The sequence below is a fragment of the Podarcis muralis genome, chromosome 15, assembly GCF_964188315.1.
Source record: "Podarcis muralis chromosome 15, rPodMur119.hap1.1, whole genome shotgun sequence".
Classification (NCBI taxonomy): Eukaryota; Metazoa; Chordata; class Lepidosauria; order Squamata; family Lacertidae; genus Podarcis; species Podarcis muralis.
Window position 1 is genome coordinate 30,584,685 of NC_135669.1, and position 24,899 is coordinate 30,609,583.

Sequence of the window (24,899 nt, forward strand, 5' to 3'; positions counted from 1 at the left end):
AGAATGCTACACAGCATTCCAGAAGCAGATGCACCATATATTTTTATGATGGCCTTAATGAAACAAAACCTGAGTCTTCATTGAGGCAAAAAGAAATTTGGAGAAAGGAATGCGCCGGCAGCTTTTTAACAGGGGTGAAATGAGAAAGGTAACTACAAGCATGTATGGTGGACATGCACCAAGCTATCGCTGTTCTGGGATCAAGTTTTCAGTGCAGTGGATAAAATGATTCTGTCATCTATTACAGCAGTTTTCAGGCCACTGACTCATCCCCAGTGCTCCCTACCATTCAGAAGAGTGGTTTGCACAACCCACCAAGAAAGATGGTAACACCATAAAATTCAAAACAGTAACAATTAATTGCATATTTATTCAAAATTCAATTTAAAATATTTTGTTTAATTCAAGAAAATTGATGAACTTGATTCATTATCAAATTGATGAACTTGATTCATCAATAGCAGCTATTACCGATAATTGGCTAGCTTGTGACAACTCGGAATCATAAATACAAACAACCGTGGCCAAAGGAAATAAGTATTGAGAGTGATTAGTAAAACTTTAAATAGAAAGTGAGAAATATGTTTTCCTCTAGGCTTTAGCCTGGTCAAGCCAGAGGCTGCCTTGCTTCTTGGTGCCCCCCTAGGTAATCCTACTCCCCACCTGGGTGTGATACTGTTGACTTTGAGAAGCACTGTTCCATTAGGAAGACTCCAGATTTAGCTCTTCTAAATTTATTTGCAGGTGATAATGCGGACTTGACAGGATACTTAATGGTCACTGCATGTGTGACCGTTGTCATTTTGGGGGAGGATCTTAAAGGAGCTAATTTAACAGCCTGATACAAAAAGATTTGGCAGATAGCCTTTGTGGAGAAACATAACATGTAAGTTAAGAATATCTAGAGGAAGTAAACAAAGACATGCATTTGCGGAAGAGAAGTGGAGCTTTATCACTAGTACAAATATTTCAGACCACAAAAGGGATGCGCTCCAATATATATGGGTTTGTTGAATGTTTGGTTTCTCTTCTTTATGACTATGAATACTGTACCTCTACATTTATTGTAAATTTCTCTGCAAGTGTTTGCACAAAGAAGGCTCTTGGGATTTTTGTTTGATAGGTTACAATCTTGATTTTGCGATATTGTTTTGCTAAGATTTCAATTCATCATGGTAGTTATGCAACTTAAGAAAATTAAAAAGGTTAATTAAAAAAAATTAAAACAATAAGCAAAAGGATTGGGAGAAGCGTTCGCTATCCAAATCAAGAACTAAATCCATGGGACAGATATCCTGCACCCCATTGACCAAGTTTGATAGGTGGGCAAGCCCTTCTCCACCTATACCTGCCCCACATCTGACGTCAAGTGGGTGTGGCTTGTGTGTAATGGCCTCATGGGCCAAATGGGGAGGGTTCTGGTAGGCCTGAATAGGCCCGAGGGCTGGAGGCTCCTGACTATCTAAATTGTGGGATGTGAAACACATAGCAGTCAAGTACAGCATTCCTAGAATGGACATGCTAGGGGATGCTTTCTACCAGCCAGGAGAAAACTTCCTGTTTCCTCCTGAGCTGGGACAAACGTACTCTGCATGTGACTAGATGTGGGCGTGGCCTAACCTGGGTAGGGGAGCACATGTTCTTCTTTTCTCTTTTTCTCCATTTTGTTTTTCTGTCAGCAGTCACTTGGGACTAACTCCCGTATGGGATAGTTCCACATGTATATATACTTTTGTAACCTAAGTCTGCCTTCAGGGATCCAACTGTGAACTGAATGAATGTGAGTAAATTACTTTTATATTGACTTTAATAAGATTGTCGTGTCTATTCTTTTTAAGAGGGACGAGAAGGGATCTTACCAGGAATCTTATATAGAGAGGCTCAGATGAGCCTGCAACAAGCAAGTTTCAATTCTGCTAAGATATAGAACTTGCTAACGCAAGTTAGGAAGGGTATCATTAATATATCCTCTCCTGCTTCCCTGAACATCCCCACATAAATTAATAACCTGGGGGAAACGGAACTGTCCGCTTTCTCCTTAACTCTGCTCTTACCTTCAGGATCTGTCCCTCCTGAAAGGGGAGCTCTTCCTCAGCTGCGTCGGGGTTTGGAGACATTGAGGGAGGGTCATAGTCAAAGAGGGCCACAAAGAGTCGGGCTGAGCCCCCAGAGTCCATTGGTTCAGGGGAAGGGCTTCTCCAAGAGTCTGTCCGAGACACACACAAAAGGGTGCAATTAGACATGGGTCTCCCAAGCTTGGGTCTCCAGCTGTTTTTGGACTACAACACCCATCATCCCTAGCTAGCAGGACCAGTGGTCAGGGTGATGGGAGTTGTAGTTCAAAAACAGCTGAAGACCCAAGTTTGGGAAACCCTGAAGTAGACCAAGGCCAGTTCTAAGTCTGTCTGCCAGCCCAGAGCACTTGGGCCAGGTTCTGGACCCAGCAAAGCACTGGATTGATCCCCCAGGCCCTGATTATTCCCTCCTCCCCAAAAATGCCTATGACTGGTACTGGATCCCTCCTTGTAGCTTTCCCCACTCACAAAAAAAACGCTTCTAGGATAATTCAGTTGGTTAGAGTGGTGCTGATAATGCCAAGGTTGCAGGATCTATCCCTGTATGGGACAGCTGCATTTTCCTGCATTGCATAGGATTGGACTAGATGATCCTCAGAGTTGCTTCCAACTCTACAGTTCTATATTTCTATATTTCTAAGCAGCTTACCGGAATTTGTGTCGGGAGGTTCTGCTACATCTTGAGACCTTCTTCGGGGACGCCTGCCTCTCCTGGTAGGGACCTGCCAAGAGGTTGAGTTCAGCAGCTCAAGGTTGCCATTGCCCGACACCTGGAAGAGAACCCTTGGCAGAATTAGTCCCTGATCCAGCCTCACGAGATCTGAAAATTTATGGCCAGGGCGGAATCACACAAACACACACACATATGCAAAAGCAAAGCTACAAGATGCAATATTCCTCTTCTGGAAACTTGTGGAATCTGGACCCAAGAAGATGTTGGGAAAGTCCATTGTGTTTGGCGTTGTGGTACAAGTTACCTCTGACGTGTCCCCAAACCCACAATGCAGTGGGAGGGAAGATCAGGTCCATGGGCCAAATGTGGTCCAACCCCCCAGGCCACTCCACAAGCCACACCCCTTCCTCAGCCACACCCCTCACCTTAGGCCACACCCCTCGCCAACCCAGCTTTGACCCTTCGCTGAGAGGGCTGGAATGTGTCCTCGAAATCTGAAAACATTTAATTCTTCAACAGAGTTTCCCTTTGGGAAGAGGAATACTGCATGGGAAGCCTCCAGCCAGCCAAGTTGATTTTGGAGTGAAACATAAGAAAAGCCACACGAAGGAGCATCACAAATGCACCACAAGCTCCAGCTGTTAGGACAATAGGAGGCGCCTCTGCTTCCAGCAAAGCACTCAGCACAAGAATCAGAAAGCAAGCAAGCTGGGGAGCTGGGGAGAGAAAGCACGGTCAGGGTTGCGGCAAGCTGCGGCAATGGCGGCAGGGGAAGGGGGCAGCTCACAGACCCGTGGGTGTGACGATGGAAGGACATCCTTCCAAGGCCGCTCCAGCCCGCCTCTCCAGAGAGAGGGGTTCCTCTCCAGGCTCCGGCTCCTCTCCTCAGAGGCACCCGCGGAGGCCCTCCTCCTCCAGCAGAGCCTCCCGGGTGAGCGGCTGGGTGACGTGCTCCATTCCCCACTCTCCTCTTCCCAGCTGCTGCACCTCTTCAGCTCCCTCGGCCCGCTGGACTGGACCGACCCCGAGCGGCTGGAGGAGTCGCTCCACCCCTCTTCGCAGTCCGTGGGGGATCCGTCGGCCCTCCCGTCCAAACTGAGCTGGCTGGCTGGGGTGGACGTGATCGTCATGTCCTCGTCGGAGTCGTACTCGACGTTGATCTCCAAGCTCTCCGGGTTGAGGCAGCGGGAGAGGCTTCCGGGGCCATCTTCCTCCCCCGCCACCTCGAGGGGCACCGTCCTCCTTTGGCGGGGTCTCTGCCTCGCCCAGCTGCACAGATCCGACTCGTCCTCCACCCCGAGGCTGGTGATCACGTCCAAGTTTTCCTTCAGGCTCCGGGCCCTGTAGAGGCCTCCTCCGCCTTGGTGGCAATTGCTCAGCATGGAACGGGCGGGTCGTTCTTGTATATCCACCTTCCTCTTCCTGTTTCCCTGGGATGGAGCGAGTCCTTTCTCTCTGCAACGGCTGGGCCTTCCCCACTGGGAAGACTTCCTCTCCACAGCAATATCAGGGCAATCCCACTCCCAGTTCCCAGGGTAAGCTGGCTTTTCACTCACACCGTCTCTCCTGAACTTCCCGGGGACATCCAGCAAGACTTCCTCCTCTGACGGAACCTGGTTCCTTTTCGGTGGAGCATCCACAGGAAGAGGAGGAGCTTCTGTTCTTTTGTAGGGAGACCTATCCCGGAAGCCATCAGAAGACTTCCTTGCCAGAGGGGGTGAAACTGGTCTGTTCAGGCCGTGGTCCCAATCTTCTTCCTCCTCCTCTTCTTCCGTTACTTCTGGGATGCTGAAAAGTGCTTTGCTGCAGTTTTTTTGCAATGGCATCTCCAGGATCCGTTCCAGGATCTCTTCGTCGCTATCGGTGTCGCCAAGGTCCAGCTGTGTTCCAGAACAGGCCAGCAAGGGAGAAGGAGAGAGAAAGAGGAAATAGGTGTTAAAAGGGATGGGGGAACAGCGCCTACCTACCATCAATCCTTCGGATGGCAATAAAAGAGGGCTGGGCAAGTCCATGGAGGAGGCTGGCTACATCTATCAGTGGCTATATTAACTGTGGTCGCTAAATGGAGCCTCCACAGCCAGAGGCAATCTACCTCAGAACACCAGTTACTGGGGAGGGTTGAGGAAGAGCAGGATAGGGTGGTTGCCTTTGTTGCCTTGCCCATGGGTTCCTCAGAGGCATCTGATTGGCCACTGTAGCAAATGGAATGCTGAACTAGATGAATCTTTGGTCTGATCCTGTGGCTGCAGGGCTCTTCTTGTGCCAAAATCCATTGCGAAGACCAACATTATGAAGTTAGAGGAGTCAGGCTGCATAGAAAGAAGTTAGGGATATGGAGGGGTGCGTGTATGTGAACATCCAGGTGGAAGAACTGGCCAGTATCCCAGCTCTGATCCGGGCCCAGGACACTGGCTCAGCGATGGATCAAACACCAGCCTTTTCATCCTGTGTAAACATCTCACAACTTTAGCAGGTCAGAAAGGATTTTTCCTTTTTCCTGCTTGGCTCTTCAAGACTTCTTCCTTAGGCCTGTCTACCTGATCTACCCTCTCTCAATGATCTGTGCAGTCCGGCTGAATAAATATTGCAGGTATCTAGTGGAACACAAGGGCTTGTCTTCCTCCAAACAACTCTTAATGGGGTATCTTCCTATATATATATAAATGTAAGGCTGTCATCACGTAGGAGGGTTTGCAGTGCCACATGACAATCCTGGATTTGCATGAAGTCAGAACACAGACCCTATTGGAGGATTTGTAAAAAGAGGGTGGGGGGAAGGGGAGAAGCTGTGTGCAATGTGAGCAGGGATGGCAGCCTCTAGTAATCCATATCTGTCTGTCTCTCCATTTGTCCATCCATTTCTATGGTTTCCCATGTCTCAACATTTGTAAGCACTTCCTCCTTAGAATTAATTTGCTGTAGAATCTTGCTTCGAATTAACCATTGTATCATAAAGACAAGCAGCTCCAGTGACACAGCGTGGCTCCTGACAGTCCTGCTTCTGTGTGTCACCTTCCTCCAGGGGTTCGTCTCCTGCAATGGGCGATCTTCCTCCTCTGTGGGGGCAGCCCACCTGTGTTGCTGTTCCAACACAGTCCATTCTGCTCTATCGAGAAATTCTGGATCTTGCCTAGTAACTCAGTAAATAGGCAGGCCTCAAATTGCTGTACCTTCTTCTCCAGCAAGGCAACCGGTTTGCACTTGCTACAGGTGTAGCTCTGCACATTTTCAGACAGGAAAAGAAACTTGGCACAGGTATTGCAGGTCACTGCAGCATCTCCTTCACTGTCCACGTCTCTTGGTCCTACACACGCCATGAGACAGCACTCAAAACACCCTCACAAATGCTCCTGTTTTCAAGTCCTGGTTATGAGCTCCTGGTCATGAGCTCCCAGAAGCTGCAATCAACTCAGCAGAACTGCTGGATGCTAACTTCTCCCCCAACTCACCCATTTGCCATTCCTTCATGACATGGCTTGCAATAGCTAATGAAAAGCTAAAGGTTGTGTTTCAGGTGGCTGAAGATCTCTGGGGAAAAGGGATTTGACAAGTTGATCCTGTGAGGTCAGAAGTGAACGCCCCTGAGTTCAGTGGAGCATATTCCCGGGAAGAAATTAGGCATAAGATTGTCATTAAAGGTAAAGATAAAGGGACCCCCGACCCTTAGGTCCAGTTGTGACCGACTTGGGTTGCGGCGCTCATCTCGCTTTATTGGCCGAGGGAGCTGCTGTACAGCTTCCAGGTCATGTGGCCAGCATGACTAAGCCGCTTCTAGCGAACCAGAGCAGCGCATGGAAATGCCATTTACCTTCCCGCCGGAGCGGTACCTATTTATCTACTTGCACTTTGATGTGCTTTTGGACTGCTAGGTTGGCAGCAGCAGGGACTGAGCAGCGGGAGCTCACCCCATCGCAGGGATTCAAACCGCCGACCTTCTGATCAGCAAGTCCTAGGTTCTGTGGTTTAACCCATAGATTGCCATTATGCTGTACTTAATAAAACTGATATTTTGCTATGTGCTGTATGGTGGGATGAATATGGTCCCAGATCAACAGAGCTGCTTCCATTTTTGGGCTCCCCCTGGGGGGCATGGCTAGGGACTCTCCCAAACAAGGGGAACTTCCTGAACCAAGTGAGCAATGCACCCCATTTCATTCCTGTTTTTGGGTGAACCAGTCTGCTGAAGCTAATCAGATCTAGGCATGGTCAGCATCTAGATGGGGACAGGTTGCTACCTTGAACCCCATCATTTGGAGAAGGAGATCATGATATTCTTGGTTATTAACAAATGCTCCTCTGGGTGAACCCAACTGACTGACCACAACTCTAGCTTCTCCAAGCAGGTGTGGGGCACTTGTGGGCCACCAGATGTTGCTGGACTACAAATCCCATCATCCCCAGCCACTGACCAAGATTCCTAGGGGTTAATGTGAGTTATAGATCAGCAACACCTGGAGAGTCAAAGGTTCCCTGCTCATGCGGTTAAGGGAACCAACAGATTACCTTCTCTCCATTTTCTCTGCCAGGGCATTCACTTGGAGCCCATTTTGATTCTCCTGCCTTGCCAGACGGCTGACTTGCTTCCTCTTCTTCCTCCTCCTCTTCCTCCATGATATCAGACAGGTCTGACCCGCGGCTGTGGTCAGTCAGAAGAGTCACCGGACGATTTCCCGCATCAGACCTTTTCTCTCCCTGCAAAAATTTGAAAATTTAGAAATTTTAAAAGATATTGCTGTCAGGGAAGAATTAAGCCCCACAAAATTAACCCAGGAGCCAAACTGAATATCGGAACACTGCCCAGTTTCCAAATCCACATTCACATTTTGAACGTGAATGTTCAGGTTCTAATCTACATTGATCTTAACCTTGCAAACTGGGATGCTTTAGGCTTGAGTTTAGCAAGCAACAGTTGTGAAATCTCATAAAATGTTAGTTGTCCCATTCTAAATACCATTTGTGTGTCATCTATCAAAAGGTAACCACTGTTGCATGTCAGCTGTCTGGCACAAAAGCAAACTGACATTGCATGCCAATTCCCAACTGAAATAAACTACTAATACAATTGCAGATGAACAACCTGATAGAATCAAGTGCAAGCTACCGCTGAATGTCAACTACCAAGCATAATCAAATGCTGTCTACCATTGCATGTCAATTATCAAAGGCTATTCATTGGACATTGGCATGTATCTGCGCTGTGGAAATCTATCATTCGGTGGCAAAAGTTCATACACAAAATCTGTGTGTGCATGTTGACACCTGATAATAACATCAACGCCCCCCCCCCCAAAAAACATTTTGCATATGAACTTTTGTAACCGAAAGACGGATTTTCGCAGCGCAGATTCATTTCAGCTCAACTGTGTCCCAAAGCACTTTATGGGAATTGACCGGCCCACGAGTTAACCAAATCCAATCAAAACCCTTTAAATGAGGGAGACGGACCTCTCTTCTGACCCTGGGCGCCAGCAAGGAGTCATCCCTGGGAATCTCCTTCAGCAGCTTCAACCTCCCGGAAGATCCAGCCACAGATTCTGGGGCTCGCCTCTCGCTTTGCCCTGAGTCGGCGGACCTCTCCTCGCCTTGCAGGGAAGACCTGCTGGGTGGCAACAGCTTCGCTCCCAGGCAACTTGGATCGCTTCCTGCCCCCCTTTTGGGTGGGGGCTCTTTCGCCCCCAGATCGGCAGAGCAGGCTTCCCCTCGGCTCGCTGCCTCCTGCGCTCTGGACACCAGCAGGGGCTGCTGGGAAGGAAATGGTTGCAGCAAGAAAGATCAGACACCAAGAAAAGCAACATTCGCAACGGTGTGCTTGGCTTTCCTTTGACATGGATAGCTATCACTTATGATCTAATCAGGGCCCTAATCCTAAACCCAACTGCTGCTAGCAGGGCTTAACAGAGAGGGGCCAGCAGGTCAGCAGGTCAGCCAGGTAGACTGAAGCATCTACCTTGAGCCGGTGCAGCAATGGGGCTGACACTCAATGGCAGCAGGAAGGTGCCATTCCTTGCTGCTCCTCCTCTCCCCCAGGGAACACATCTAATGGGCGGAAGCTGAACTTACGAAAACAGAATTAAAATGAGCTTGCACTGCATATTGGCTGAGCCGTTTTTAAAAAAAGAGTCAGGAATATAGAAGTACCATATTTTTTGCTCTATAAAACTCACTTTTCCCCTCCTAAAAAGTAAGGGGAAATGTGTGTGCGTCTTATGGAGCGAATGCAGGCTGCGCGGCTATCCCAAAAGCCAGAACAGCAAGAGGGATTGCTGCTTTCACTGCGCAGCGATCTCTCTTGCTGTTCTGGCTTCTGAGATTCAGAATATTTTTTTTCTTGTTTTCCTCCTCCAAAAACTAGCTGCGTCTTGTGGTCTGGTGCGTCTTAAAGAGCGAAAAATACGGTAGATAAGAAGCAGCTGCTGGATCAGGCCAATGGCCCAGCTGGAACAGCATCCTGCTCTCCCATTGGCCAACCAGATGGTTTAGTGGGAAGCCAGCAAGCAGCATCTGGGCACAAAAGCCCTCCTGTGGCTTCCAGCAACTGTTATTCAGAAGCATTGCTGCCTCTGCCGGTGAGGCAGGGAAGAGCCATTGTGGCCTTATTGACCTCCATGAACTGGTCTAATCATCTTTTTACGACATCCAAGTTGGTGGCCAACATCGCCTCCTGTGGGAGGGAGTTCCATAGTTCAACTTTGTGCAGCGTGAAGTGCTTCCTTTTCACGCACTATGTATCATGCTACACCCCACTTCTGCCATGAAGCTCAAGGTCCCACATAATCTTCACAGCAACCCTGCAAAGTGCTTATAGAGTAAGAAAGAGTGACTGCCATGGATGCTTTAGTTGAGATTCCTGCACTGTGGGGGGGCGGGGGTGGACTAGATGACCCTCAGGTTCCTCTCTGACTCTACAATTCTATGATTCTATGACTGGCCCAAGGCTACCCCATTTCCTTCATGGGTGAAGGAAAATCCAAACCCAGTTCGCCTCCCTGTCCAAACTCCAACCTTCCTCTCACAGCTGCACACAAGTCACTGTGCCAGGAAATGGGGGAACTCAGATGTGGCCCCTGAGGCATCTGTATTTGGCCCTTGGGACTCTCCTCTGGCCACACCCTCTCCCAGAGACCACTCCTCCCCAAGTACTTTTGCCCGACTGGAATCATAAAAGCATAGAATTGTAGAGTCGGAAGGGATCCTGAGGATCACCTAGCCCAAACTTCTGCAGTCTGCAGCTGTCCCATACAGGGATCAAACCTGCAACCTTGGCGTTATCAACTCTATGCTCTAACCAACAGTGTCTTTGAACCAGGGCACTGCCTTTTGCTTGCCTGGGAAGAGGGTGGGTAGGGGAGCAGGGAGTGTAGAAACCTCTGCCTTTTCCATGGCTGAAAATACTAAGGTGAGTCTAAAGGAAGAAGACAAGACATTATATTTATATGCAACAGTAGCCGCAAGGCTATTGATTGCGAAAAATGGGGAAAGTGGTATTATACTGACAAAACAGAGTGGCTTGCCAAATTATTGGACAATATATTCAAAACAACGGGAGAAATTGGAAGCATCTCAAAAGAGAAGATAGATAAGGACTGGAAGGTGTTTAAAGGATACTTGCAACATCATATTGAAAAATCAGAACTCCTATTAGAATAAATAAGTTCCGTTATAAATACTGAAATACTAAATAAGATGGATAACAATGTGTAACAGGAAAAAAAGTAGAAAATTGGTTTTAAAGTGTGTGAAATAAAGTAATAGAAGTGGAAATAAATTGCAATTGAGTAGATTAGAAGTCTAACACAAGGGTGGGGTGAGGGATGGTGGTGGGGAAAAGGAAGTACCTGTGGGATTGAGTGTGGGTATGTATGAATATTTTTAAGGATTGTATGAAATGCATGTTTGTTTGTTTGTTTGTATATTTGTAATATGTATGTATTAATGTTGAATTTTTTAATAATAAAATATTTGCTTATCAATAAATAAATAAAAAGAAAATACTAAGGTGAGAGTCACATCCACTGCCCTGCACAGTTTCATCTTTGAGTCCTGCTCACCACTGGTATGCGGCCCCCAAAAGTTCCCCCCACAAAAGAAGGCTGCCCCACACTGTTGCCCTAGATACAGTCCCTTCTGCAGCCTCGCCTCCTTTCCCTGGCCTCCACAAAAAGAAAGGCCCCACACTGACCTGGTCGCCCTCTTCAGATTCCTTCCTGAGCATGGCTGGATTGCCCTCAGTCACTGGCGCAAAAGCATTCCCTTCTCCCCTAGGTAGAGGACCCGTTTCTGGAGGTGAACCCTGCGGCACATGTGTCAAGGCAGCCCTGGTGGGAGAGGTGGACCCCTTGGGGGAGGTCTCCGCCAGCAAGGCGCTCCCAGACTTCTTTCTGCTGACGCTAGGCTGGAAGGTGGATTTGGCAAAGGAATCGGTGGCAGCGGCTGCAGGGGTGTCCTTCGTCCCGCATGCCTGGGAGGTCTGGGAGGTGAGGACGTCCCGCCCCTCCCTGCCCGGAAGCTGCATGGCAGGACCGCCAAAGTCCAGCGGAGAGGAACAGCTGGTGGCGTCTCCCAACAGAGCCAAGGGGATCTGAGCAGGCACCGAATCCACTGACTCGCCGTAAAGGGACACAGTTCTTACGGAGACTTCCTGGCAGACCTGCAGGATCTGGAGCTGGGAAATCTCAGCCAGGACGCTGCCAGCTGTCGGAGAGGTCACTTCCATCACCTGCAGAAAGGGGTCACCAGGGGGACAGGCATGAACCAGCAGCAAGAGGAGCAAATCCAACACCAAATTTGTTATTGGAGACTCATGATTTAAGGTGGTTTAAAATCATTGTTATGATTATTATTACTTATATTAAATGCTTATTTTGTCATGGCAACCCAGAGTACTGTAACTTACAATGTTTTAAGCCAATGATGAACACATACATGCATTAAAAACAGCATTTATTTTCTTTTATTAGTTGATATTTAATGAATTTTCCCCAGACACATCAGAAACACACAATGAAGAACACATCATACAAAACAAAGTTGACAGTGAGCTCAGTCCTGGAATTACACAAAAACAGGTAAGCTGTAGAAACAGCAATCTGGAAAACCAAAGAAAGTAATTTATAGTTTTTTAGGCCAAAGGCCAATTTTTTTTAGGTATAATACCAGCCCATAACGGATGTTGATGATCTGGGGGAAGGCCTGCTCCCTGTTGTTACAAAACAAATTCAACAAATGGAGAGCAAGTAACTTTATAGGTTGAGACCAGCACTTAATAAAAATGAATTGTATATAAAGTTAGATCATTACTTGTTGAATTTAAATCCCACCCTTCCTTGGGAGCTAACAATGGGTGACAGTTTGTGGATTTCGACAGGTCTACTTTGAGTATGACTAAAGTTGGATACCCAAGCTTAACAATGACAATATCAAAAAATAATGCTTCTGTTTTAATGCATTTTTAATCTCCTGTTGGAAGCTGCCCAGAGTGGCTGGGGAATCCCAGCCAGATGGGCGGGGTATAAGTAAGTAAGTAAGTAAGTAAGTAAGTAAGTAAGTAATAGATAAATAGATAAATAAATAGATAAATAGATAAATAAAATAATATTCTGCACAGTGCGTTTCATCTGCGTCCAACGCAAAGCGGATACCTTTTGCCCATCTGCGTACACGGCGTAGCCGGTGACTCGCACCCCATTGGACGATCCTTCTGCATCGATGGTGACAGGCAGCCAGCTGATCACCAGAATCCCAGGGCTGGGACCAGCCTCCACTCGGACATCCAGGGGAGCATCTGGAGACCCTGTAAGGGATGAGTTTCAAATGAATTGCACTCTGTTTACTCTCTGGAGCTTGCCCTTGTGCACGCTGCTGGAGAAGCAGCAAAATTCACTGCTCTGGTGATACTGCAGGGTAATCTGTGCTGTTCAGAAGGCCAAGAGGGCACACGTTCAGAGCAGCAGCCCCATGCCATTTCTAAAGTCTAGTTTTCTGCTCTTGGTTAATTTTTTTGTGTGTGGCTTAATGTCATAAAAGCAAGGCGAATAGCTGCTGGCAAGTTACACATGATTGTAGCAGCTCAAACAGTCAGAGTATTATCCTGGACAATTGGTACCACCCACTCTAGAATATAGCTATAATGGAGAAAATGCATCATAATATGAGATTTCAACAAGGACTCAAGCTTCTAGGCACTTTTTATATGATTTGGCGTTCCTTTGTTACATAGACAATGGAGCCATCACTTACAAGACAACCCTCGTCACGAAGCTTTGCATTTCCCCCTTTTTGTTTATTTCATTAAATTTATATCCCGCTTGATTGTTAAAACCCTCAAAGCGATTTTCAAAAAAGGTAAAGCAATAAAATTATCCGTAAAAACCATTAACAACGATTTAAAACTTTCAAAAATTTAAAACCTCAATTATATATTTTTAAAAGGGTTTGTATTCTAGTGAGTCACAACTTTTTGTTTAAAATGTCCCAGAGGACTTTGTGGATAGGCAGTATAAAAAATGTTGTAATAAGTAAATACATTAATAATTTAATAATAATAATTTAAAATCAGCAGGAAGCTAAAAACAGATTTAAAAACAAATCAGCATTCAAGATATCTGGACAGGCTTGCCTAAACAAAAATGTTTTTAGCAAGCAAGCACAAAAAAAAAAAAAAGGACAGTGGTACCTTGTTCCGGGGGTCTGTTCTTAACCTGAAACTGTTCTTAACTTGAGGTACCACTTTAGCTAATGGGGCCCCCTGCTGCCGCTGCGCCACGATTTCTGTTCTCATCCTGAAGCAAAGTTCTAAACCTGAGGTACTATTTCTGGGTTAACGGAGTCTGTAACCTGAAGCGTATGTAACCTGAAGCGTATGTAACCCGAGGTACCACTGTACAGGAAAGGCACCTGCCTGATAATAAATAGGCAAGGAATTCCAAAGTATAGGCATCAGATCTAGCAGCCTTCGACAGCCTTCTTCTCCTCCATGAATTTGTCTAACCCTTTTTGAAAGCCATCCAAATTGGCAGCCATCACTGCCTCCTGCAGCAGGGAGTTCCATTCTTTATCTATGTGCTGCGCCGCGCGAAGACGCTTTTTCTCGACTGAGACTCACCTGCTGATGCCGTTGTGAACTGGATCTCTGCGGAAAGCGGCTGATCCCGCTTCTCCGGGGCCGGTTCCCCGAGCGCCTGCTGCTGCGGCTGGACTTCTACCGTGGCCACGTAGGAAGTGCTGGGGTTCAAGTTCCGGAAGGTGTACCAGTAGACTCCCGCCTTGGCGGCCTCGTGCTCCTCCCCGTTAAGGTACACGGTGTGTGGGAAGTTGCTGTTGCTGGGCACCCAAGAGATCTGCGCTGAGGTGGCCGCTACGCTCCGCACCCTGAGCTGGGTGGGGGCCACGGCAAACCCGCCCCCGGCCAGGAAAGTGCACCGCAGCCGGTCAGAGCTCCCGGCCTCCGAGACGCTTTGCACGGAGAGGCGGTAGGTTCTCGTTTTCAAGTCCAGCCTCTCGACGACAGCCTTCGTCTGCGATCCGGCCTTCACGGTTTGCCGCAGCTCGGAATCCACGTAGAGGTTGTAGCTCTGGATCTCCGAGGAGCCGGGGGTGGGCAGGGGGGGCTCCCAGCCCACCAAGAGGCTGCTGCCAAACTGCTTGATGAGGGTCACCTTCCTGGGGTAAGGCACTACTAGTGAGGCTCGTTCCTGCACATGTGGTGGGAGTGCAAAGTGGTTAAACCCATTTTGGCCCTGAATGTTTTCTTTGATCTCAAATGTGACTCGACAAAACTTGCTTCCCAAACCCTTCCTGGGCGCTCTTCTCTTTTGACCCCTCCACCACATATAAATATCACACAGATATCACTTTAATTCTATTCCTGTTTAATTGCATTTTAATTATTGCCTCTTCTATGTTTTTGCTCTGTTTTATCTGTGTTCTGGAAGAAGGTACAGGGTTATTAAGACTAGGACTAGCCGCCTGAGAAACAGTTTCTATTCAAATGCGATTTTGCTTTTTAAACGCAGTGTAAGGTAGTCTCTGTGGGAGTATATTGTATTTAATTATGGGGTATCAGAGTTTTTAGGGGGTTAACCAGGCTGTGATAGCTGGGATAGCAGGCTTGTTGGTTTTGAATGTCTGATGTAGACTTTTTCAATTTCGTTGTTCTATATGGGACAACGACAATAAAGATTATCGTATCGTAAGCCACCTGAGTCCCCGACTGGGGAGAAAGATGGGATATAAATAAATATTATAATCGGGGCTTTTTTTCGGAGCTCAGCTCCAGCACCATTCTAAGAGAACATGGGAGAAGTTCATGATGAGCTCCGGCACCTATTTTTTCTAGAAAAACAGCACTGATTATAATAATAATTTAAATACCACCTCAGTGAAGCATGATTGGTATACTGGTTTGCTGTTCTTATTTCATTTCCCTGTATTGCTTTTATTTTTCTTTCCTCCTCTCGCTTGCCTGTTTCATTGGGGCCTACACATTTCTGCACGCAACAAATAAATCCATTAATGTTGAAGGGAGGGGGCCCTACCGTGGGTCTGGCTCCCTCGTCCTCTTCCAGCCTGGAGGGTGCTGTGCTGGCGCTGAGCTCCTCGGTGGAGCAGTCGCTCCTTTCCGCGCTGCTGAGGCTGGTGCTGAGGGAGCTCCTTTCCAGAGGGGAGCTCTGGGAGAGATCGTGGAGTTCCTGAGGCAGGAACGTCACAAGGTCCTCGTCTGAAACTCGCTCTACGAAGTTGGAGGGGACCAGACCTCTCCGCCCATCCATCAGCTCCCCTGGAAGTGAAGGTCAAGAGGTGACAGGGTAGAAATGATGCTTAATTTTGTTGTGTGTGCTTCGATGCGTTGTTATATATATGCATGCCATCGTTATATTTTTCACACTCTGTAAAACTCTTGATGCTGTGTCTCCAGCACTGTGTCCCCGTCCCCCATATAATAGTTATTGGAGTTTTAAAATCATAAGAAAAAATGTACAGAAGGGGAAAAGAGAAAGAAATAAGAGAGGGAGAGAAGATACCAGAAAAAAGGACAGGAAAATGTATTGTGCAGCAGCAGCAGCACAGAGATGGAACGTGAGCACAGCAAAATATTGTTGAGGTTTAACAAATACTTCTGCGTATTTGAAAAAAGAAAACACCGCAGTAATTAGCAATATGCCGAACAGCATGGTTTTAACTATGGAAATGAGGATGCTGCTGGTGGTAATGATGCGATAATCTTCTGTTCTTTGGGCTGGCACTGCTTGCTCCCCAGAATTCTTGGACTCCCCACCAATAATTATTTCAATAAGCAAGAACGTTACGAATAATCTTCATAAGATGATGATGTCGTACCTTCAAAGAAGCCATCTTCATCCATTTCTCCGTAGACGTAAATGTACTCACCGGCCGTCAGCGGGAGTTCTGCTTCGGGGTTCTCGTTGGGGCCGGCAAATGGATTGTAGCTGAAATGGGAACAAGAGGAATTGTTTTTACACGGAAAAGTAAAGAGTGACACTAAGCAGCTGACAGTGCTGTCTTGGAAGTCAGCAAGACACTGGATGTATAGGCAGCCAGCACAAGCTCTGAAGTCTCATTGCTGTACACTGGTGATAGTCTAACCCTATCAACAGTCTAGCCACAGCATTTTGTAGCAGCTGGAGCTTCCAGACCAGGCCCCAAAGGCAGCCCCACACAGACTGCATTGCAGGAATCAAGTCTTGAGGTTACCAATAGCTATGAACCACATATATTATGACTCTGAGTGCTAGTTACTGGGAGCCACAAGTGGGAAGAGTTGCTGTCGTGCTCGTACCACTGTGGGAGCATGATGGGCCATTGGCTTCACCCAGCAGGCTCTTCTTATGTTCCAATTAAATGCATCTGCTTGGCCACTGTGAGGGCTTTTCTTATGTCATACACCACCAGTGTCCCAGACATCCCGTTTTTTCTCACGAGAGGACAGCGGCCATTTTGGGCACTGTGATCTCATGCAATTTCACGCCATGATGCTCCCCCCAAAACACACTTCTCCCTGAGCCACAATCTCGTGTGGCACTGCAAAGCATGCGTTTTGGGGCTCCATGCCCCAACAAAGTGCTTATTTCAGGGGGGGGCGGGAATCACAGCATGAAACTGCATGAGATCACAGCGACCAAAATGGTCGCTGTCCTCTTGCAAGAAGATGGCTTCATAGTTTTTGCCTTTGTTGTGTTGGAAGGTATGCTGTTTTCTTATGAGGCAAAAGCCACACAGCTGTTTGGAATAGCTCCACCCTGCCTTAAGTTGTGGCAGACCTCGGCGACCTTAAGAATGTGAGAGAAGCGAATTCAGATCCCAAGCCTCCTCATTCCCACCAACATGGAGACCCTACCTGTAACGAGCTAAGAAGACTCGGAGCTTCACTGGACCCTGGTTCTCTGGTTCTGGGATTAGTGAGATCGTGTCGATATCCAGCTCTTCCATTTCACTGGCTGTGTCCACCTAATGAAATCGACAGAAGACAGTGAAATAAGGACACCTCTGCTGTGGGAAGGACAGAGTAAAGGAGCTAGTCCATCTGAACCCAGTCACCAGTTTTGGTCTCCGTTTGAAGCCCTGTTATGGGTGCCACATAATACCCGTTTCCACATTTGAAAGAACTCGAACTTCTAGTATGGCAGGACCTACACCTTGGAACTCCCCGCCTATTGACATCAGCCTTCACTGTACTCTTTTGGGTGCCTGCTTAAAAGAAAAGAGAAGAAGAAGAAGCCTGGCCCAGGACTAACCTCAGGGGTAGGGCAGGATTTGGGGCTGTTCTGCATGGACTCGGATCTTGAGGAGCTGGACTGGGACTCCAGTTTCCTGACCATTTTCTTCGAGGCAAGCGGAGGGGTATTTGCACCTGGGCTTCTGACCACAGCGGGCACCACAGGCTCGGCAAGGCGGGAGGTTCCTTCCAGCCCTCCATCTTGAGCTTTCTGGCTGCACCGGGGAGAGATGGTGGCAGTTTCTGGATCTGAAACCGAACAGTATATACATTATGCCAGGCAGAGACGCCAAGCAAAGTGGTGGGTGCAGGAACAATGGAACAGTCTGGAACTGGGGGGCTTGAATGACAGCTAAGAGGCTCCACAATGGTGCACTTCAAAGCCCACCTCAGGCAACAGGTTTGACCCAGATTTACCCCCAGTCCCCTGTTTTAATTACTGCGTTGTTCTAATTGGATTGTTACATTGCATGTTTCGTACTGCATTCTCAGCCACCACCGAAGAAGAAGAAGAAGAGGAAGAAGAAGAAGAGTTTGGATTTGATATCCCGCTTTATCACTACCCGAAGGAGTCTCAAAGCGGCTAACATTCTCCTTTCCCTTCCTCCCCCACAACAAACAACACTCTGTGAGGTGAATGAGGCTGAGAGACTTCAAAGAAGTGTGACTGGCCCAAGGTCACCCAGCAGCTGCATGTGGAGGAGCGGGGAAGCGAACCCGGTTCCCCAGATTACAAGTCTACCACTCTGAACCACTACACCACACTGGCTCTCATATTCTAAAGAAGCAAATCATACTCTACAGTTACTGAATCTGGGAACACCATGGCACCTGGATTATTCTAATGGCACAAATGAAAGCAAAGAGAGGGCTTCCTCGTTCTCCATAGTCACCTTTCTCCTTGAGTCCCTCCAGGAGCTGCAGAGAAGTCTGGCAAGTGGTGAAGGTGACTTCGGACGTCACCTGGGAGGAAGGCGGAAGACTGATTTTCTCAGTTTGGAGGCGAAACTGCTTGAGCTCTTGAGAGAGGAAATTAAACTGCTCCGTGTGGCTATGGCACTGTTCTTCCAGCTCTCTCACGCGGGCCTGGGGTGGGGGAAAGTTAAGGAAGAGGGATAACTTGGCTGTGATTCCTGCATTGGACAAATGACCTAATGGGCACCTTCCAACTCTACAACTCTATGATCCTTTGATTCCAGAAGAATGTCAGAAGGAACTTGATGGATCAGTCCAAGGTGACTCCAATGGAATCTGGTAGACTGCCGCTCAAACTGGATGCCCCACTGAGACATCGCTCCCCCCCCCCAGCAAAACAAGGCTGTTGAGTGAGAGCAGCCATTTAGGCATGATGTCTGCCTTCCAGCACCTGACCGCCCCCCAACCTCAGCATCTCCAGCCTGTGGCAGCTGCTTCGACCTGCCTAAGGGTAGAGATGGCTCTGTTAGGACTGGTGCAGCTACAACCAAATGAACCACCAGAGGGGAAAGCAGACTGGTGTCATCACGTGCCCAGATCCTCACACACATAACAACATCCACAGCACACTTCTAACTATTAGCCAGCACAGCAAATGTATGACACTGCTATCCCTTTGTGCCACAAAGAGCAAGAGCAAGCAAGACATTCCCAGTAAGAGGTGCCTGGCCAAGGGAAGACTGCATCAGCGAGCAATGTAGGGCACTTCAGTAAGTGAGCCAATTTGCATGTCATCATAATTGCAGGGGGGGGGGCCTCCAAAACCACCAGCCAATTTCCTTAGAAGGCAAAATTCCTTCTCTCTCCCCAACACACACATTTATTGCTGTGTCACCAAGGGCTCGTGTGTATATTTAGCAGTGGTTCTTGCATTGCAGGGAGTTGGACTTGATGACTCTCTACAATTCTATAACTATATAACCTCTGGCTGTTTAACTTGAGAAACAGCCTTTTGGGGCCTGAAAGCTTGCTCTTGTTTTGCAGGATGAGCACAGCTGCTCATTTGGAATGGAGAGACCAATAAACCCTGAATTCCCTTCTGTTCTTCTCTGGCTCTCCCCCCACCCCAGTCCAAAATTGGTTGAAATCTGGTATTTCTCCATTCCAAACTCCTTCTGGGAAGCAGTCGAGGTTTGGTTGTGAAGGTCATTTTCCTAAACATGGTGAGATCAGCAGTACCTGCATGCAATCCAAGGAATTCTGTCAGGAAAGAAGAAGGAAATGAGCAGAGGAAAAGTGATTAACTGCACCCAGGCATCTTCCTGAAACAATAATCCTGATGCAGAATCTAGATTTCAGAGAAATGGCTAGGAAACAGGTGTGAGAATAAACATAAGGGTCCTGCAGCTGGATCAGGCCAAAGGCCCATCTAGGCCAGCATCCTGTTAAGAACTTAATAAGAACTTACTGTATCAGGCCACAGGGGGCCCATCTAGCCCAGCATCCTGTTCTCACATTGACTGACCAGATGCCTGTGGGATACCTGCAAACAGGACCCAAGCACAAGAGCTCTCTCCCCTCCTGTGGTTTCCAGCAACTGGTATTCAGGAGCATAGCCCTCGTTGCTAGTAGACATCAATAGCCTTCCCTTCCTCCATAAATTTATCTGATCCTCTTTTAAAGCCATCCAAGTTGGTAGGCATCACTGCCTCCAGTAGGAGGGAGTTCCATAAGACCATCGGAAGAGCCTGCCCGATGAAGCCCATGGGCAATCAAGTCCAGCATCCTGCTCTCACAGTGGCTAACCAGATTCCTCTTTGAGGAAGCCCTCAAGCAGGGCCTGCAGGCAAGAGCCTTCTCCCCTCCTGAGATTTCCAGTAGCTGGTATTCAGAAGCATTGCCACCTTCAACCATGGAGCCAGAGCAGAGCCATCATGACTAGCAGCCACTGAGAAGTTTCTCCTCCCCCATGAATCTGTCTGGTCCTCTTTTAAAGCCATCCAAGTTGGTGGCCATCACTGCCTCCTTCATTGTATGCCCACCGTTCTACTCTTATGAGATGGGGCGGGGGACTTTCTCCTCCACTTTCTCCATAACATGCACGTCCTCACATTGGCCAACCAGATGCCCCAATAGGAAGCCTGAAAGCAGAACCCAAGTTCAACAGAAACTCTCCCTTACTGATGTTTCCCAGGAACTGCTTTTCCAACTCTATAATTCCTTCCAACCCTACAATTCTATGGTTCTACAAAATCCTGCAACACATCAGCTCTGCTGAAAAATCGCTGTAATAAACAAAACCACACAATTGATTCTTTTCCCGGCTGCTGACACCTAGTCCATTTCAAGCCCACAGGTTCCCCCTGAAGAATCCTGGGAACCGTGGCTTATCATCCCACAAAGTTTCAATTCCCAGCACCCTTTGCAAACTAAAGTTCCCAGGGTTCTTTTAGAGGGCAAGACGTGCGCTTGAAATGCATGCCTTCACTCTGTCTGGCATTCCTTGATTTTCTCCCCGCTTTACCTCCAAGAGCTGGACTGCTCCCTCGTGCTCCTTCCTTGCTTCAGCCTGGGCCTGAAGGCAAGAGAAGAAGAAAAAAGAGGTTAAGGGGTCACCAATCCTATTTCTTGAGGTCTTGGGTGCCTAACACACCTGTCAGCCTGCACGACCAACCACCAGGGAATTATGGAAGTAGAAGACCACAGTTTAGCCACCCCTGCTTTAATCAAGAGGTTACTAGCACATGGAAAAGCTCTCTCAAGGGTGCACTAACCAAGAAGGGAAGGATGCAAGCGGTCTCCCTGGTGGATCTCTCACCTGCTGCAGTTGCCTGACTTCCTCCTGTTTCTTCTGCAAGGCCTGCAGGGCCCTCTCATGCTCCTGTTCCAGCTGCTGCCTTCGTTCCGCAACATCTCTCATGTGCTGGGGAAACCAGAAGTGAATGAGAGCAGAGCTGAGTGATGATGACCCCTCCAAGGACCTCAGGGTTTTCCTTCCAGGCTATGGGGACCCTCTTCTCAAGAAGGGGGGTATAGCAGCTTCTGACAATTGAAATGCAGCCCATGCCATCCAGACAAAAGAGAAACATCTTTTGGCCCATGGAGGGGGGAAAGTATATTTTTTTTAAAAAATGTGGTTTCACTTACAGTGCAGTTTCTGTTTGCTTAGAAGGTCTGCATGGGATTAAGACAGGGAGTAAGAGACCTCCAGGGTTCCCTGTATGTTTATCTCTACGCTGACTTCTATTTCTTTGATGTCTGGACTGATACATTTTGGGCTGCATCCTGTTTACAACTTCCTGCTCCTCCTCTCACACTTTTCTCTGGGATTTGAGGTCCCCTTGGATGTATCCCCTGAGAACAAAGGGGCAAACCTGGTTCCTTTGCTTCTCCAACTAATTAGTTAGCCAATATAGGTCAATATTTAAAACATCTATTTGAATACAGATGATAAAAACTGCACAGCGCTGTTAAAAAAACCACACCAGTCAGTTCCCAAGGGGCTGTTGGAATAAAGTGGTCTTCGCCTGCCAGCAGAAGGACAGCAAGGAGGGACACAGTCTGGCTTCTCTAGGGTGGAGTTTGAAAGATTGGAAGCAGCAAGAAGGTCCTCTCCCATGTTCCTACTAAGTATGCCTGTGAAGGTGGTGGGATTAGAGAAGGCCCTCCCCTGCAGATCGCAGAGCCCAGACAGGTTTGTAAGGGATAATGTGGTCCTTCAAATAGCCTGGGCCTAAGCTGTATAGGGCTTTACTCAGACTGTCCATAAAAGGGCATTCCACTTTCCTGCTACAAATCCCTGAAACAGAAGCCACTTCCCCATTCCTGATTCCAGCTCCCTTTTTCAACACCGGAGCACAGCCAGCCAGAATAAGGAGCTGGCGTCTACATACACACACACCCTACCAATTTTTGAACTGGGAACCAGGAGCCCGTTTCCCAAATCTGCCTCCTCTGTTATCCCAGCTTCCTAACAAGGATGCTCAGGGCAGAGAGCTACTCAAAGAGATGCCCCTTTCCAATCACAACCCTGGATCTGACCAACCTTCAGCGCCTGCCCGAGACTCTCCAGCCTGTTCTGGAGCTCCTGGGTTTTCTGGAGAGCAGAATCCCGTTCCTCGGTCACCACAGCCACCTGCAACCTCAAGTCAGCATTTTCAGATTCAACCTGCCCAGGGAGAGAAGGAAGGTTGCTCAGCGGCAAAGCACATGCATCCTGGATTGCATGAGGTCGGACTAGATGGTCCTTGATGTCCCTTCTAACTCTACAGTTCTATGACCCCATTATTCTGCTGTCCCAACTTCAAGCCCCTGCTTGAAGCCCCTGCCTGAAAAATTATTTTCTTCTGCCTGCCCTGAACTTACTGTGAATCAATTTCCATTTCAGTTGCACTGAAAGTTTCCAGTTTGGGGTTGGAAGCAGTTGCTGCCCCCAAGCTCGCTTGTATTCCCTCAATGGTTATCAGGCATTGGTGGAGGGAGAGATCACTACTTACCTTTTCTGTCCACTCCAATTGCCCATGAAGCAGAGTGTTCTCCTCACACAGCCGGACATTATTGCTTTGCACCTCCTGCAATTGGATTTCCTGCACAGGGACAAAAAAAGCAGATTTTTCTGGGGAATAAAAGAAGATTTGCCTCCTTTGACAGAGAAACCGGGAATCTGTAGGAACAGGTAGAGGTGACCAAGGGACAGGAGCAGGCATAACACATTTTTTAATTGCAGGAATAGGAAACGTGTGGCCCTCTGTGTGTTGTTGTACTACAACTCCCTTCATCCATAAGTCTCCATATGCTACTGGACTACAATTCCCATCATCCATAACACTTTGTATGCTGTTGGCCGATCTGCTTCTCAAAATTCGGCCTCGGAGGTTAGCATAGGGGTGGAGATGCACCTCCGACAGTGCTTCTGGGTGCGGGATGCTACTCACGAGCTCTGCACATCTCTTGTGCTTCTTCCTCACTTCATGTTCAAGGTTTTCACATTGTTTCCGCTTTCTTCTGAGCTCAGACTCCTACCGGAAAAAGGGGGGAGGAAAGGAGATGAGGTGTGGAAACTGGCCAGGCCAGATTCACCATCACCACCCCACGTATTCCATGCCAGGGCATCATTGTTCCAAGGAAATTTGAAACCCCAAAAGTTGTTGCCCATTGACTGTTCCCCATTCCCAGAAACTCCCCCCAACTGACTTTTACCATTCTTGTGGCAGTAGTAGGATTCTTATACTTTGCCAACTGCTTAGAAGCTAGATTGAAAGTAATAGCAAGGGGAACCCACCAATTGCTGGATCTGCCGTTTGGTCTCGGGAGAAGTTGCGACCCCCTTCTTCACAGGGAGGGTTTCATACCCATCATGTACTTGTGCCAGAGGATGGGCTCTGGGGCCCCTCTGCAAAGGAGAGAAATCTCAGCCAGACTCAAGGGGGAAGTGGGGCCACGGGCAACCATCCATTCTGCAGCCAAAGGGCTCCCCTTAACAGATAAAGCTCTACATGGCTAAGAACCTGGTGGTGGTGGTTGAAATTCAATGTATTCATAGTCTACCGTTCTCCCAAGTGGGGTTCAAGGCAGCTTCCAACATTTAAAAGCATCATTATAAAATGTGAAGCAATAAAAACAAACTTGCTAAAAGCAAAGACATCAAAACACATCCAGAACCAGAAATTAAAATCCAGTTTGCTCTGACAGCAGCCCAGGAGCCAGTCACAATCTCTCAGCCTAACCTACCGCGCAGGGTTGTCATGGGGATAAAATGGAGCTGGGAGAACAATGCACGCCACCTTGAGCTCCTTGGAGGAAAGTTGGGGTATAAAGGTAATGAATACATAAAGGTGCTCCCCTGGGGTACCATCTTTTAGGTAGTCTGTGTGGACACTGAGAGCAGGATCCTGGAACAGATTGGTTGTACAAGAGAAGAGGATCCTGTTCCAGGATCCTGCTCTTAGTGTCCACACCCCTCTGTTAGGTTGGGTATCAGGGACATCTTTGAAAGTGGTACCTAACCCCCCCCCCCCCCCAAATAGAGCTGTATCTAATGTTATAGCCATGCTCAGTGTAGACCAATTGAACTAATGGACATGACTATCTCAGGTTTGTTTATTTCTGGATTGTATAGACTCTCAGGTGTATATACATACATTGCATTTGGTATTCTATATGATGAGTGATATAGAAATTCCTGCAGATTAAATAAATAATTGAAGGGGTCTACCCTGAGTAGAGCTTTGATGGCTATAACTCCATGCAGGCTTTCCCAGTTGGCTGAATAAGTCTCTGTCATGGGTTCAAAACTCATCTTCTTCTGTTTTTCTAACTGTGCTTTAAAGCTGTTTTTATTATCTTCGCCCAGGGTCATGTGTGGAAGGTGAATTTATTTATTTATTTTATTGCATTTCTACCCCACCCTTTTCTCCAAGGAGCTCAAGGTGGCTTGCATGGTTTTCTTCCTCCTCTTTTGATCCCCACAACAACCCTGCGAGGTAGATTAAGTTGTTTGTGTGTG

The 24,899-nt window shown here is 47.7% G+C and overlaps 1 protein-coding gene across 5 annotated transcripts in view; it reads right to left on the minus strand.

Moving 5' to 3' along the window:
* The window catches only part of TSPOAP1 (TSPO associated protein 1), a 37,154-nt gene extending 13,370 nt beyond the window's left edge, over nucleotides 1-23,784 (minus strand). For 2 of the 5 annotated variants that reach the window (XM_077919374.1, XM_077919373.1), the window contains exons 1-17: nucleotides 22,440-22,558; nucleotides 21,213-21,317; nucleotides 20,919-20,969; nucleotides 19,634-19,654; nucleotides 18,373-18,565; nucleotides 17,499-17,728; nucleotides 17,102-17,211; nucleotides 16,084-16,193; nucleotides 15,282-15,523; nucleotides 13,850-14,438; nucleotides 12,387-12,538; nucleotides 10,928-11,464; nucleotides 8,194-8,490; nucleotides 7,252-7,440; nucleotides 3,540-4,628; nucleotides 2,725-2,845; nucleotides 2,055-2,206 (exon numbers count right to left, since the gene is read on the minus strand). In XM_077919374.1, the coding sequence (XP_077775500.1) occupies nucleotides 2,055-2,206; nucleotides 2,725-2,845; nucleotides 3,540-4,628; nucleotides 7,252-7,440; nucleotides 8,194-8,490; nucleotides 10,928-11,464; nucleotides 12,387-12,538; nucleotides 13,850-14,438; nucleotides 15,282-15,523; nucleotides 16,084-16,193; nucleotides 17,102-17,211; nucleotides 17,499-17,728; nucleotides 18,373-18,565; nucleotides 19,634-19,654; nucleotides 20,919-20,969; nucleotides 21,213-21,314 (4,185 nt within the window). In that variant the 5' untranslated portion in view covers nucleotides 21,315-21,317; nucleotides 22,440-22,558. Of the gene's footprint in view, nucleotides 1-2,054; nucleotides 2,207-2,724; nucleotides 2,846-3,539; nucleotides 4,629-7,251; nucleotides 7,441-8,193; nucleotides 8,491-10,927; nucleotides 11,465-12,386; nucleotides 12,539-13,849; nucleotides 14,439-15,281; nucleotides 15,524-16,083; nucleotides 16,194-17,101; nucleotides 17,212-17,498; nucleotides 17,729-18,372; nucleotides 18,566-19,633; nucleotides 19,655-20,918; nucleotides 20,970-21,212; nucleotides 21,318-22,439; nucleotides 22,563-22,890; nucleotides 22,981-23,328; nucleotides 23,413-23,675 lie in introns of those variants that run through there. The other 3 variants (XM_077919377.1, XM_077919376.1, XM_077919378.1) reach the window with 3 other exon arrangements.
* Between the last annotated feature and the right edge of the window lie 1,115 nt (nucleotides 23,785-24,899).